Source organism: Indicator indicator, chromosome 21, assembly GCF_027791375.1.
Source record: "Indicator indicator isolate 239-I01 chromosome 21, UM_Iind_1.1, whole genome shotgun sequence".
Classification (NCBI taxonomy): domain Eukaryota; kingdom Metazoa; phylum Chordata; class Aves; order Piciformes; family Indicatoridae; genus Indicator; species Indicator indicator.
Genome location: NC_072030.1, coordinates 16,340,458 through 16,354,807, shown reverse-complemented (window position 1 = coordinate 16,354,807; position 14,350 = coordinate 16,340,458). Strand labels below are relative to the sequence as shown.

General features: G+C 53.7%; 1 protein-coding gene across 1 annotated transcript in view; it reads left to right on the top strand.

The window, feature by feature from the left end:
• LSP1 (lymphocyte specific protein 1) overlaps window positions 1-14,350 on the top strand; it is a 54,228-nt gene that overhangs the window by 31,915 nt on the left and 7,963 nt on the right. Inside the window, exons 2-5 of the mRNA XM_054390591.1 lie at window positions 2,577-2,729; window positions 6,151-6,240; window positions 10,929-11,127; window positions 11,991-12,128. Of these exons, the coding sequence (XP_054246566.1) occupies window positions 2,577-2,729; window positions 6,151-6,240; window positions 10,929-11,127; window positions 11,991-12,128 (580 nt within the window). The remainder of the gene's footprint in view (window positions 1-2,576; window positions 2,730-6,150; window positions 6,241-10,928; window positions 11,128-11,990; window positions 12,129-14,350) is intronic.

The window sequence follows — 14,350 nt, the reverse complement described above, 5'->3', positions numbered from 1 at the left end:
TACAATGCCCCCCAAAACAGGATAGGCAGGAGTTCCTTGGGGTTGGAGCCCAGTCCTGGGATCTGCTCCATTTCCTGCTCCCCTGTGGGCTCAGCAGGGTTGAGTGACCTGGCTTCATCTGGCTCTGGATCCCAGCTCTGCATCCCGGCTCTGCCTCCTTGGGGAAGTGGGAATTGGAGAGAGCAGGGGTGTGGGGTCTCCTCCAGCTTCCTGCTGGGGTGGTGGTGAGACTGGTCTGCAAAGGGGTGATGATAACTGGGGCCAAGCTCATCAGTCCTGCCAGTAAAACACACTCCCAGTGAGTGTCCCCTGGAAAGGCTGACCAGGGTCATGGTATGATTAGAAAAGCCAAATGTTTCTTGAACCAAATACCCATCTTTGGTTGTTGTTTTTTTTTTTTTTTCCTTTCCTTTGCTGCAAGAGGGGGAGATCTGTCCTGAACCTCAACTGCAAGCAGCACCCTTTCAAGGCCCATGGTGAAGTGAAGCCCTCCTGATGTGGTCCATAGCCCAGACTGGGGGCAAAGCTGGGCAGAGTGGCACTTCTGGGGTCAGCTGAAATGTGTTCCATGGTCACTCAGACTGGCAGGAAAGAAATCTCACCTCAAGCATTTCAGGGGCTTTTAATAGGATCATAGGATTGTTTTGGTTGGAAAAGACCTTGAAGATCATCAAGTCCAAGCATTAATCCAGCACTGCCAGGTCACCACTAAACCATGCCCCTCAGCATCACATCTACATGGCTTGTCAATCCCTCCAGGGGTGGTGGCTCCACTACTGCCTTGGGCAGCCTGTTCCAGTGTTTGAGAACCCTTTCAGTGAAGAACTTTCTTCTAATGTCCAACCTAAACCTCCCCTTTTGCACATTGGGGCCATGTCCTCATGTCCTGTTACTTGTTATTTGGGAGATGACTGAGCCCCACCTGGCTCCAACCTCCTTCCAGGGAGCTGTAGAGAGCCAGAAGATCTCCCCTCAGCCTCCTTTTCTCTGGTTCCCTCAACCACTCCTCACAAGAGCTGTGCTCCAGACCCTCACCAGTTTTGTTGTCCTTCTCTGGATCCACCCCATCACCTCAATGTCCTTCTTGGAGTGAAGGGCCCCAAACTTATCCTTCTCCTTCCCACAAGCACTTTGCCCCAGTCTGAACTGTGTCTCCTACTCAGCAGATTCACTCTATGGGGACTGCAGCCCTCAGAGGGTGCCTGATGTTGGGACAGATGAAGGTTGGGCTTGGTCATGCTGCTGGTGGGAGATGATTCTCCCCACTCCCTTGACATGCCTGGCACAAGAGCAGTTCTGCAAACAGGCAGAGCAAACAGCCTTCATGGTCTCTTTTGGACCTGGCTGAGCTGGGGGTGATGGGGTGAGGGAACATCTGCCCCAGGACTAGCCCCAGGCACCAGGAGTCAGACCTGCCATACTCCAGCTGCCACTGCAGGCCCTGTGGGTGATGTGTCCCCTTCTGCCTGTATCCCACCAGTGATGGAGCAGGAGCTGATCCCACATGGGGCCTGCTGTTATCGCTGGAGGAAGAACGTGGCAGCACCTTATCACTTCCTCAGGGATGCAAGAGGCCCTTCTGCTGACAGAGGTTCTATTGTCCAGCAGCTGAGATAGCCAAGAAAGTTCAGAGCAGGTTTTTCTCCCCAGGAGGGGAGGAAGGAAACTGGGCAAGGCAGAGAAGGACTCCACCACTGCTCCCTCTGCTCCTGGTCAGACAGGAGCAGATCAACTGCTGAAGAAGCTTCACCTCCAGGGTGCAGATCTCATCCTCCCTGGGTCAAAGCTGGAGATGAGGCTATGAGACTTCTTGCAGACCCCTTCCTGGGGTGCAAAGCTGCTTTGCAGGGAATGGTGCTTCCCAGTGGGATCCCAATCTGAAGGAAGGTGGCTGGTCTGGGAGAAAAGGGGTATGCACCACATTGGCTCCAGAGAAGTGCAACAAAGCTGCTGAAGGGTCTGGAGAACAGGTCTGGTGAGGAGTGATTCTTTATCCTGGAGAAAAGGAGGCTGAGGGGAGACCTCCTACAACTCCCTGCAAGGAGGCTGGAGCTAGGGGAGGGTCAGTCTCTTCTCCCAAGTAATGAGAGGACAAGAGGAAAAGGCCCCAAGTTGCACCAGGGGAGGTTTAGGTGTGACATTAGAAGAAACTTCTTCACTGCAAGGGTTCTCAAACACTGGAATAGGCTCTGTAGGGAGGTGGTTGGATCCCCATCCCTGGAGGTGTTGAAAGAAGGCAGAGATGTGCTGCTGAGGGACATGGTGTAGCACCAGACTTGGCAGAGCAACAGAATGGTTGGACTCAATGATCTTGAAGGTCTTGTCCAACCAAAATGATTCTGTGATTCTGCCTTCCTCAGGGTTGGGAAAGGCTCTCCCGGACCCCTCTCCCAGCCTGTATGTCCCACCTGATCCTTGCACATCTGCTGCTGCCGGAGGGGGGGATGCTACTTGGAGTACCATCACTCATGAGCCCTCCCCTTGCTGAGGGGAGCCCAGGCACCTCTGGGGGTCATGGCTGGGTGTCACAGGCGCTGCCTTCTGGCTCAGGATGAGTTTTCCCTCTGGCTTGGCAGGCTGACAGCACAGTGGAGCGTGGAAGATGAGGAGGAGGCAGCCAGAGAGCGGCGGCGGCGGGAGAGGGAGAAGCAGCTGAGATCCCAGGCGGAAGAGGGCTTGAATGGCACCGTCTCCTGCTCAGACACTGGGGGGCCAGCAGAGGAAAACCAGTAAGGAACACTCCTGGATGGATCCTTCAGCAACAGGATCTCACAGCAAAGCCCTCCTGCACCCAGGGAGCGGCTGTCCGGGTGGCTGGGCTGGTCTGGGGAGAAGGGGAAGTTCCAGGACAGGGTTGGGGGGCAGGGGATGTAGTCCAGACCAACAGAGAGTGTGTGGTTGGGCAGGGGAAGGCAGGCTCCCTGCTTTGCTGGTTGGTTGGGGGTTTTTGGTAGGGGGTTGGGGGTGGTTTACTGCCCTGAGAGCTGAAACTGGGACAGGCTGGGTGAGGCTGGGCTTGGGCCAGGGAAACCCCCACAGCCTGCTTACATTGCAACTTGTCAATCATCCAGCACCTAAACTGAGGGCAGATCTGATGTGTGTGAAGACAGACACGTGCCTGAGGATGTGCCACACAGCCCTGGGCAGGCCATGGTGCTAGTGACCAAGCAAGGGCTCACCTCTCCTGGCAGTGCTCCCTGCTCCTCCCTCAAGGATGCTGCCCTGGCAGTGGGGAGTGTGGAGCAGCTCCAAGGGCTAATGTTAACAGCTTGGTTCTTTAATGGGGCTGGTCCAAGTGGACATAGCTCAAGGAGGCATTTATGGAGAGGGTGAGTTATCTGCTGTCAGAGAGGAAACCCCTGGAGAAGGGAGAGGATCACCAGTCCCATCCCCAGCACTCTACCTCAGCAGCCCACCATAGTATCCCACTGCAGCATAGACTTCATAGAATTGTCAGGGTTGGAAGGGACCTCAAGGCTCAGCCAGTTCCAACCCCCCTGCCATGGGCAGGGACACCTCACACCAGAGCAGGTTGCTCACAGCCACATCCAGCCTGGACTTAAAAACCTCCAGGGATGAGGCTTCCACCACATCCCTGGGCAACCTGTGCCAGTGTCTCACCACCCTCATGGGGAAGAATTTCTTCCTAACATCCAATCTGAATCTACTAATTTCTATTTTTCTTCCATTCCCCCCAGTCCTGTCACTCCCTGACACCCTCAAAAGTCCCTCCCCAGCTTTCTTGTAGCCCCCTTCAGATCCTGGAAGGCCACAAGAAGGTCTCCTGGGAGCCTTCTCTTCTCCAGACTGAACAACTCTCTCAGTCTGTCTTCATAGGAGAGGTGCTCCAGCATCCCACCACAGCATCCTACTACAGGATTCCTCTGCAGCATCCCACTGAAGCATCTCACCAAATCATCCCACCACAGCCTCCCCACACCCACAGTTCAGCAGCTCAGGTGCTGTGCAGCACTGGGGGCTGACACAAAAGAGCAGCCTGCACCCTGAGTGGCCAAATCCTGCCTTGAAGCCCCCAATCTTCCCAGTCTTTATGTGTTCAGCTTATTCCTAACCATATTAAACACAAGGGGAAAGGGGGTGGCTGGATTTGAGATTTGAGTCAGAGAGAAGCTGCAGCAGCTGCATTTCAGTGGGGAAATAGCCAAAGTTATTTATAAAAATCTATTTTTTTTCAGGGTTTTTCTCATCTCCACTCAGTGTTGTTCAAGATTTATTCATTTTCTTGCTCTAAAAGCATTGCAAAGAAGCTTCAAAGTCTTCTGTGGCCATGCAGGAGATGATATTCCTCAGGCAAACTCCCTGCAGCCTGCCCTGAAAGCAAACAGAAGTGATGGAAGCAATAATAATTGTTAGCTTTGCCACCTCCCCTGCACATGGGGGCTGGCTAAGAATGCAAAAAGGTCTTTGAAATGGCAGAGGAGATCTCAGGTCTCTGCTATAGAGGGAGAGGCTCTGAGTGGGCACAAAGCAGCAGACCCAGCTGGTAGGCTCTGGTCCTGTGGGACAGGAGCAGCTGCTTGACCCCATGGGATCCTTGGTGATGCCCAAATGTAATGGAGTGCTGGGACATCTGTGAAGGGGAAATGACAAGAAGAACAACTCCTAAAGGGAGCTCCATGATCACAGAATCACAGACCGGCTTGGCTTGGGCACGATGACCTTCAAGGTCTTTTCCAACCAAAACAATTCTGTGATTCTCTGTTTTTCCCTCAAAGCCATCATTTTGCAGGTTATTTCTCCACTGGTGAGGGGAAGAGAGGAGAGAAGCTTCACTCTGTCCCTTTGGTGGAAGGAAATGCTGGGGGTGGGTTTGCACACCCAGGAGTGACATGGGTGGGATGTGTCCCAGCACAGGAAGAGCTGAGGGAAGTGTTTATACAAGAGAAAGCAAAGCTTTGCTGAAGATTAATAGCCAAGCCTGACCCTGGCTGCATGAGCAAGCCCAGGTGGCTGTCAGCAGCTGCAGCAGAAACCAGGCCATGAGCAGAGAAAAAGGAACAGCCTGCTGGTGAAGTCTGGCCCAGCAAGATCAAGCGTTGGATCCTGGGGGGGTGCAAAGCCAGAGATGAGCTGGCACCCAGCACTGCCAGCCCAGAGCCAGCCCTGTCCTGGGCTGATCCCCAGCAGTGTGGGCAGCAGGGGCAGGGAGGGGATTCTGCCCCTCTGCTGTGCTCTACTGAGACCCTCCCTGCACTGCTGGGGCAGCTCTGGAGTCCTCAGCACAGACAGGGACCAGAGGAGGCCACAGCAATGCTGGGAGGGCTGGAAGCCCTCTGCTGTGAGGCCAGGCTGGGAGAGTTGGAGTTGTTCAGCATGGAGAAGAGAAGGCTCCAGGGAGACCTTCTGGTGGCCTTTCAGTGCTTAAAGGCAACAGTCAGAAAGCTGTGGTGGGACTCTTCTTTGGGGAGTGTAGTGATGGGAGGAAGGGTAACAGTTTCACACTTGAAGGGTTAGATGTAATTAAAAAAAAAAATCTTTACTGTGAGAATGGTGAGACATTGCCCAGAGAATGTGTGGATGTGTTCAAGAGCATCTGGAGGTGTCCAAGGGCAGGCTGGGTGAGGCTCTGAGCAACCTGGTCTTGTGGAAGATGTCCCTGCCCATGGCAGCTTGGGTCTAGGTGATCTTTAAGGTCCCTTCCAACCCAACCCATTCAAGGATTCTGGGGACTGAAGCTTGTCTCCTAGTCTTTGGGTCTTCAGTCCATCCTCACCCCCTGAGCTGTTCAGGCTGGCTCTGGCTGATGTCTTTTCTTTGGGGCTGTGCACAGGCCCAGGACAAGCAGCACCTGAGCTGGAAATGCCTCTGGTGCAAGCAAGCTGGGGCCAGCACTGGTGCAGAAGGAAACTTTTGGGTTTTGCTGTGCTGCTTGTCTTTTGCTCGCCTGTGTGCAGCACCCAGAGAGCAGGCAGGCTCCTGCTAGGAATGTGGAGCTGCTCCTTCTTCCTCTCCACCTCACAGTGATGCCTCCAGAGACCTTCTTTGCACAAGGGTGCTCCTAAGCACATGACAAAAGAGGCTTCAAATGGGATTTGGCAGCAGCTATGAACTAACTGGGGGTCTTCCAGGCCATGTTTGGGGTTTATCTGTATTGCCCTCACCCTCATTTTCCTCCTTGCTGTGTTTCAGCTATGACTTTAAGCCATCTGGGACGTCAGAGCTGGAGGAGGATGAGGGCTTCAGTGACTGGTCCCAGAAGCTTGAGCAGCGCAAACAGAGGTGGGTAGGACACAGCTGGACCAAGGGGGGGGGTGGAACCAACATCCCCTTCCAAAAGGAGCATCTCCCAGGAGGGGTGAGTGAGCCCAGCACACACAGGAGAAAGCCAGAGGCTGGAGCAACACCAGGCAGGGCTGCTGGGGTGGATGCTGTCCTCATGCTCTTTGGGCTAGCAGTGAGGAACAGTCCCAGGGACCGCCCCAGGCTTCAAGGATATTTGGATTGAGCTTTGCACTCCCAGCAGTGGCAGCCTGCCAGGACTTTGCCTGGGCTTGGAGGAGTGACAACAGCAGATTTAAGCCACCTGAGCTGCTGCAGGGGCTGCAATGGCCTCTAACACAATCCAGGCCAACCTAAAAAGCTGTTCCAAGTTACTGCTGCCTCCTGGCTCATGACAGCAGAGTGTTATGGCCCCAGCCCACCTTGTGCTTGACTCTTCTTCCAAAGGGAGAGAAACAGGCAGCCAGGAGCTCAGAGAGGTCCTCATGTGCCAGCTGCTCAGTCCCCACCTCCCATCTCTCTTTCCTTGCTGAACTCCTGCCTTAACCACTTCCCTTGGACACCATCTACCTGCACATGACCTCTGTGACTCAGCTCTCTCAGCAGCTTGGGTTTTGTGGGGAGTTTTGGCCCTGTGATGCCATGGCCTCTTCTTTACCCCGAGACTGGAAAAAATGCCTGAGATTAATATTTACTGCTGAGCAAACAAACAGAGCTCTCCTCTTCCCAAACACTGCAGCTGAACCTCTCCACAAGCTACACCTCTGCAGCCCTGACCCCACCAGCACTGCTCAAGCACCTCAGGATGTTGATTATCACATCTGTGGCAGGGAGTCAAACTCAGTGTCCCCCCTCTGCTTTTTTGACCTGCTGCCTCTTTTTCCAACCCCCTTTTGAAAGAGCTTGTCTGGGGGGGAATGGCCACTGCTCCTCCCTCCTTGGTCCTCAAAAGAGAAGGAGCTGCAAGGGTTGTGTTATCTTCTCCAGAAATTGCTCTTTGAGGGTTTTTGATGTGGTGCTGGTTTGAGAAGGGCAATAAAGCTGATGAAGGGTCAGAGGTTCTGCACTTTGGCCACAATGACCCCAAGCAGTGCTACAGGCTGGGGACAGAGTGGCTGGAGAGCTGCCAGGCAGAAAGGGATCTCCAGGTGCTGGTTGATAGTAGCTGAACGTGAGCCAGCAGTGTGCCCAGGTGGCCAAGAGAGCCAATGGCATCCTGGCCTGGATCAGGAACAGTGTGGCCAGCAGGAGCAGGGAGGTCATTGTGCCCCTGTACACAGCACTGGTTAGGCCACACCTTGAGTGCTGTGTCCAGTTCTGGGCTCCTCAATTTAAGAAGGACATTGAGATGCTGGAAGGTGTCCAGAGAAGGGCAATGAGGCTGGGGAGGGGTCTGGAGCACAGCCCTGTGAGGAGAGGCTGAGGGAGCTGGGGGTGTTTAGCCTGGAGAAGAGGAGGCTCAGGGCAGACCTCATTGCTGTCTACAACTACCTGAAGGGAGGTTGTAGCCAGGAGGGGGTTGGGCTCTTCTCCCAGGTAACCAACACCAGGACAAGAGGACACAGTCTGAAGCTGCACCAGGGCAGGTTGAGGCTCAAGGTGAAGAGAAAGTTCTTCCCAGAAAGAGTAATTGGCCATGGAATGTGCTGCCCAGGGAGGTGGTGGAGTCACCATCCCTGGAGGGGTTCAATAAAAATCTTGGATGTGGCCCTTGGAGCCATGGTTTAGTTGTCAGGAGGTGTTGGGTATTAGGTTGGACTTGATGATCTCTGAGGTCTTTTCCAACCTGGTTGATGGTTCTGTGATCATCTGCAGAAATTGCTCCTTGGGGTTTTTTTTTATGGGGTGCTGGTGTTGGTTTGAGGAAGGGCAATAAAGCTGGTGAAGGGTGAGAGGAACAGGGCTTATGCCAAGCTGCTGAGGGAACTGGGGTTGTTCAGCCTGGAGAAAGGACGCTGAGAGGAGATCTCATTGCTCTCTACCACTCCCTGAAATGAGGTTGGAGCCAGGTGGGGGTTGGTCTCTTCTCCTTTTGATAGGAGGAGAGGAATTGGCCTGCAATTGTACTCAGGGGAGGTTGAGGTTGAGTATTAGGAAAAATTTCTTTATGGAAAGGATGGTCAGGGATTGGCACAGGCTGCCCAGGGAGGTGCTGTGTCACCACCCCTGGAGGTGCTCAAAAATTGTGGCACTTCAAGACATGGTTTAGTGGTGACCTGGCTGTGTTGGGTTAACACTTGGATCTTAAAGGTCTTTTCCCACCTTCATGATCCTCTGATTCTCTGGTGGGGTAGGAGGGTGCTGAGCAGGAGGGGTGGTCTGCATTGCAGGTGAAGCCCATCAGAGGTGGCTGGGGCTTTAAAGGAGCCAGAGGCTGGCTGGGAGGCACAGATGAAGGAGTTAGGGTGTGATGAGCTTGCTGGGAGAGAGGCTGTCTGCAGAGCCTGGGATCATGCCCTAGGGAGTGGCTGTGCCCTATAAAGGTCCTTCAGAAGGACAGGCTTGGAGTGTGCTGGGAGCACAGGTAGGCTGTGGGTCTGGGGTGCACACCCCTTGCTGGGACAGGCAGTGGTGTGGTTTGGGGTTTCCTGACTTCTCTCTTACCTGAATGGGGACCAACCTTGGCTTTGTTTTCTTCATGTGGAAGGTGTTTAGGTGGTGGCTGTGAAGGAAGGGATGGAGACACTTGGTCTCTGTTGGATGGAGCTACAACAGCTTGTGCTTTCCCTGAGGCACATTTTCTTGTTGGTTCTGGTTCCTCCCCTTGTGCTAGAGGCTCTTTGAGATGGGCTGCATGCAGGAGAGTGGGAGCTGGGTTGGACCAGCTGCCTCCTGCACAAAACTGCTGTGGTGTCAGAGCTGTCCTGTGGCCTGCTGCCATCCTATCTGCTGGCCTTCAGTTGCAGTATGAGCTGGTGCTTTAGCTAGAGGCATTGTGGGTTTCTTGGTTAAGAGAAATTAGTTACATCAACCTTTGGACCAGCAGGACCTGTTTGCTGCTGGTGACTGCACTGCTGTGGGAGGATGCTTAGTAACAAGCCAAGTGAGCCAAGATCTCCATCAGCTTTTGTTCCATGGGGTCAGTGGGGAGGGCTGGGTGATGGATGACCTGGGAGCTGCCTTCTCAGCAGTAGAGAGGTGGGTGGAAAAAGTCTTGCTTGACCTTTTTCTCATGTTTTGGTGCTGGCTGGTGAGGCAGAAGTGGTGAGTCAGTCCTGTGCTTTGGCAGCTGCCTGCTAGCCAGCTCTCTAGCCTTGCTTGTGATCTTCTAGGGGATGGCTGGGAGGAGAAAGCTGCTCACTGGCTGAGGAATGTAAGATGGCATTAACCTCCTGGTGCATGGCTGTGAGCCAGTGAGAGCTCCAGGGTGGCATGTTCCCACTGACTCTGTGCCCAAGGTCATGGGCTGCTCTGCTTTTGCAAAGCCAACTGCTTAAACACAGCTCTGGGGCCACTCTCTGCAGCCCTGGAGACCTGGAGGGGATCAGAGTAGTTTGGGTTGGAAGGGGCTTACAAAGGTCATCCAGTCCAATTCCCCTGCAGGGAGCAGGGGCATCTTGAAGAATCCTCTTGTACCATCCCATTGTGTGTGGCTTTGGGTTGGTTGGTTTGGCTTTTAAACCTAAGCCAAGGGGTGTCCCAGGCTGCTTTGGGACTCCTTCTGTTGCTGGGCTGTGACAGGAGGTCTGTGGGCAAAGCTGAGGCTGTAGATACAGCATTGCAGGGGAAGCACTGTGTCTTGACAACAAAAAACCTCCCCCTGGGTGGCTGTGCAGCCTTGTCCTGGAGCTTACCTCCAGAGGGGACTCTTGGGAAGCATGCTGGCCTGTTGTTGGTTGGATCTCCCTCCAGCAAGAAGCTCTGCCAGCAGGGAAGATGAGTTGGGGCAAACAAGGCTGTATTTGGTGCTCCATGTTGAAGTGATGCTGGGAACCATGGGGGTCAGGACCACAGGGTGTGCTGGCTGACCTAGGACTCTGGCTGCAGAAGGGTAGGGAATTGGGTCAGCACCCATGGTGGTAGTGTCCTCTGCTGGAGCTCTGAGCTCTGCTTTCCAGAGCATCTTGCCTGTGGTGAGGCTGGGAAGGTGCAGAGACCTTCAGCTCTGCACAGCTCCTAGCTGGGTTCTCTTGGATGTTCAATGTGTGGCTGGGAAGGTGCAGAGACCTTCAGCTCTGCACAGCTCCTAGCTGGGTTCTCTTGGGTGTTCTAAGTGTGGCTGGGAAGGTGCAGAGACCTTCAGCTCTGCACAGCTCCTAGCTGGGTTCTCTTGGGTGTTCTAAGTGTGGCTGGGAAGGTGCAGATACCTTCAGCTCTGCCACAGCTCCTAGCTGGGTTCTCTTGGGTGTTCTAAGTGTGGCTGGGAAGGTGCAGATACCTTCAGCTCTGCCACAGCTCCTAGCTGGGTTCTCTTGGGTGTTCTAAGTGTGGCTGGGAAGGTGCAGATACCTTCAGCTCTGCACAGCTCCTAGCTGGGTTCTCTTGGATGCCCAAAGTGTGGGAGTGTGATGTGACTGCTGTTAGATCTGGGCACCTAAAACTGGATGAGACCAATGAAGTGGCTGTGAGCCTTGGTATAAAACACACAGCAAGTTGTAGGCTTTGGGGAGTGATGGAAGGGGGAGGACTGAGGCTCCTGGTGGTGTCTGTGGGCTCCTAACACTGTGGTTTGCTTCTTCACCCTCTAGATCTCCACGACAGTCGTATCAAGAGGAGGACAGTGGTGTGAGGGAGGTAGAAGCCAAACTGGAGCAGATTCAGATGGATCAGGAAAGCCCAGAGGAGGAGGTCTGTGAGGAGAATGTGGCTCTTGGGGAGGAAGAGAAGCTGTGCCAGGAGGAAGAACAGGTCCAAGAGCAGGATGAAGAAGAGGAAGCTAATCTAAAGGTGGGATCAGGAGGAGCTGCCCTCCTCCTCTCCATGGGTCTGGTGGGAGATTTGGGGTTGGGGGCTGCTTGCCAAGAGCTCAGCTCACTGCTGCTGCTTGTGCTGCTGGGTGTTGAGCCCACAGAGATGTGCTTTGATGGCAGAACCTGGGGCTGGTGCCAGCCTCACCCTTGTGCCTTCTTGGAGTCACTGCAGGCAGCCACTGCCCTCTCATGAGGGTGATGAGTTTGTGGTGGTTTAGTCATGTCCTTGCCATACTGAGAAGGAAAGTGCTGCTGGTTCTCCTGTGGCTTTGTGGGCAGTGAGTAGCCCATCAGGAGAACTCAAATCTCAATTTTACTGATTTTACTGCTTGTTCTCTTTTTTTTTTTTTTTTTTTCTTCCCTCTCTCCAGCTTTTATTGCACCTCTGGAGCACTTTGGCTTGATGTATCTCTAACTCTTCATTGCTCCCAACTGAGGTTTTCTTCCTTTTGCTCCTGGTTAACAGGAGGCAAAGCTGGATCTGGTGTGGTGTGCCAGTCCTAGAGCTGGGGTGGCTGAGCTTCCTGTGTTGTGAATGGATTTTTGACTTCCTGAGGCTTGTGTGCTTTGTGCATCTCTCCTGTGTATGAGCAATTCACATTTTCCCTCTCTCAGCAGTGGTAAGAAGTAGTTATTAACTGATGCAAGGACCCATTTCCATAGCACTTTAAACCACTGACCCTCCAAAATGTCTCTGATTCTTCTCCCTGGGTGTTTCAAAATGAGCTGCTGTGACCTCAGTGCTCACTGGGGTGCTTAGTGTAAAGCAGGAAGTCCAAACCACTGCTGCTGCACAGTCTGCCCAGCTCACTTCCTGGCTTCTTCATTTCCTACACTCAGGAAAAGAAGAGGAGGAGAGATGAAGAAGATGATGAAACACAAGAAAAACACCAGGAGGCTCCAAGCCTGGCCAGCCTGGAGGAGGAAGAGGAGGAGGAGGAACTGGCCTCTGGGCACATTGCTGTGTGTTCCACCAAGGTTTGCTTTTGGGGCCCCTCTGGAAGCAGGACAATGATTGCAGGAGAGCAACTAACTCATGAGGAGGAAAAATGATCCAGGGCTTACATCACAGAGTGTGACTCCTGTTCTGCCATCCCTGCTGCAGGCTGGGACAAATCACTTCATCTGTTTCCCTCATCTTGGTTGTCAGCCTCCTCTCCTCTTGCTTTGCTTTGAGCTGTTGGAGGTTGTAATGATCTCTGTCTACTCTGCCAATCACTGTAAAAGTCTAAAGTTCACTCAGCACCTCCAGGGAATGCTGTAATGCTGTGAAAGATGTCTGTGCCTTCCAGCTTGTGGAGTTGGTCAAAGACTACATGTGAACTTCATCAGAAAATGAAATTTCCCTTCCCCCAGGGGGAAAAAAAAACCAAAAACAAAAAAACCCCAAAATAACAACAAAAAGCCCCCAAACAACCAAAAAGCTTGAAGCAGTGGAATTTCCCTATCTCACCTAGAATAAAATCCAAACCTCTGACTCAAGTTCTTTAAATTTGAGTTTCTCAAGTTAATCTCAGTTAAACTGAGATTCCTGGTCTCTGAAGCATTGTGTCCTCCTCCAGCTGTTGTGACACCTCCTCTTCTAACAGCCCCTGAATTGCATCTCCTGACTCCTGGTGTGTCTACAGCAAAGCCTCCATCCTCTGCTTGAAATACAATAGGCACAGAAGTGATGCCTGGAGTGAGAGGATTTTGGTCTTTGTGAGCCTTAAGCTTCTCAGTTGTAGAAGTGAGGGGGGACTGGTGAGTCTGAGCAATTTGCTGTTGGTATTGCAAGGTCCTGCAGCTGGGTAGAGGCCATCAAAAGCTCAAACCCAGGCTGAGTGATCAGTGAATTAAGAGCAGCCCTGCAAAGGAGGGTTTGAGGGTGCTTGTTGATGAGGTGCATGACATGTGTGAGGTGTCCCTGCCCATGGCAGGGGGCTTGGAACTTAAAGGATCCTTGTGGTCCCTTCCAACCCTGACTGATTCTATGAGCCAGCAGTGGTTGCTGGCAGCCCCAAACCCAAACAGGTCCTGGGCTGCATCAAAAGATCACAGTAGGGCTTGTGGCCAGCAGGTCAAGGGAGGGGGTTCTGCCCCTCTGCTCTTATGAGCCTCCACCTGGAGTACTGCATCCAGTTCTGGAGCCTATAACACAAGAAGGACATGGAGCTGCTGGAGAGGGTCCAGAGAGGGCTGTGAAGATGATCAGAAGGCTGGAGCACCTCCCCTGCTGAGGACAGGCTGAGGAAGTTGGGGCTGTTCAACCTGGAGAAGAGAAGGCTGTGGGGAGACCTCAGAGCAGCCTTCCAGTGCCTGCATCTTTACTGTTTGCCTCTTAGTCAGGATTTGCTGAGCAGATGAGGAGGATTGTAGGAGTGCTTCCTCTTGCACCAGCAAACAGAGTGTGAAAGGAAGGTTTCTCTTTGGGGAGAACAGCCCTCAGCCTCTTGCCCCTCTCTAATTGAGGGGGAGCAGCCCTCAGCCTCTTGCCCCTCTCTAATTGAGGGGGAGCAGCCCTCAGCCTCTTGCCCCTCTCTAGTTGAGGGGGAGCAGCCCTCAGCCTCTTGCCCCTCTCTAGTTGAGGGGGAGCAGCCCTCAGCCTCTTGCCCCTCTCTAGTTGAGGGGGAGCAGCCCTCAGCCTCTTGCCCCTCTCTAGTTGAGGGGGAGCAGCCCTCAGCCTCTTGCCCCTCTCTAGTTGAGGGGGAGCAGCCCTCAGCCTCTTGCCCCTCTCTAGTTGAGGGGGAGCAGCCCTCAGCCTCTTGCCCCTCTCTAGTTGAGGGGGAGCAGCCCTCAGCCTCTTGCCCCTCTCTAGTTGAGGGGGAGCAGCCCTCAGCCTCTTGCCCCTCTCTAGTTGAGGGGGAGCAGCCCTCAGCCTCTTGCCCCTCTCTAGTTGAGGGGGAGCAGCCCTCAGCCTCTTGCCCCTCTCTAGTTGAGGGGGAGCAGCCCTCAGCCTCTTGCCCCTCTCTAGTTGAGGGGGAGCAGCCCTCAGCCTCTTGCCCCTCTCTAGTTGAGGGGGAGCAGCCCTCAGCCTCTTGCCCCTCTCTAGTTGAGGGGGAGCAGCCCTCAGCCTCTTGCCCTTCTTTAAGGAGAAGCCTTTTTAAAGTCAAACAGCAAGAAGGGAGAAAGTGGTTTGGACAGAGGCCACTCACTAATGTTAAAACTGTGGAGTGGAGGTGGCCAAAACCTAGTCCTGGAGTGGGAGTGGTGGGGAAATG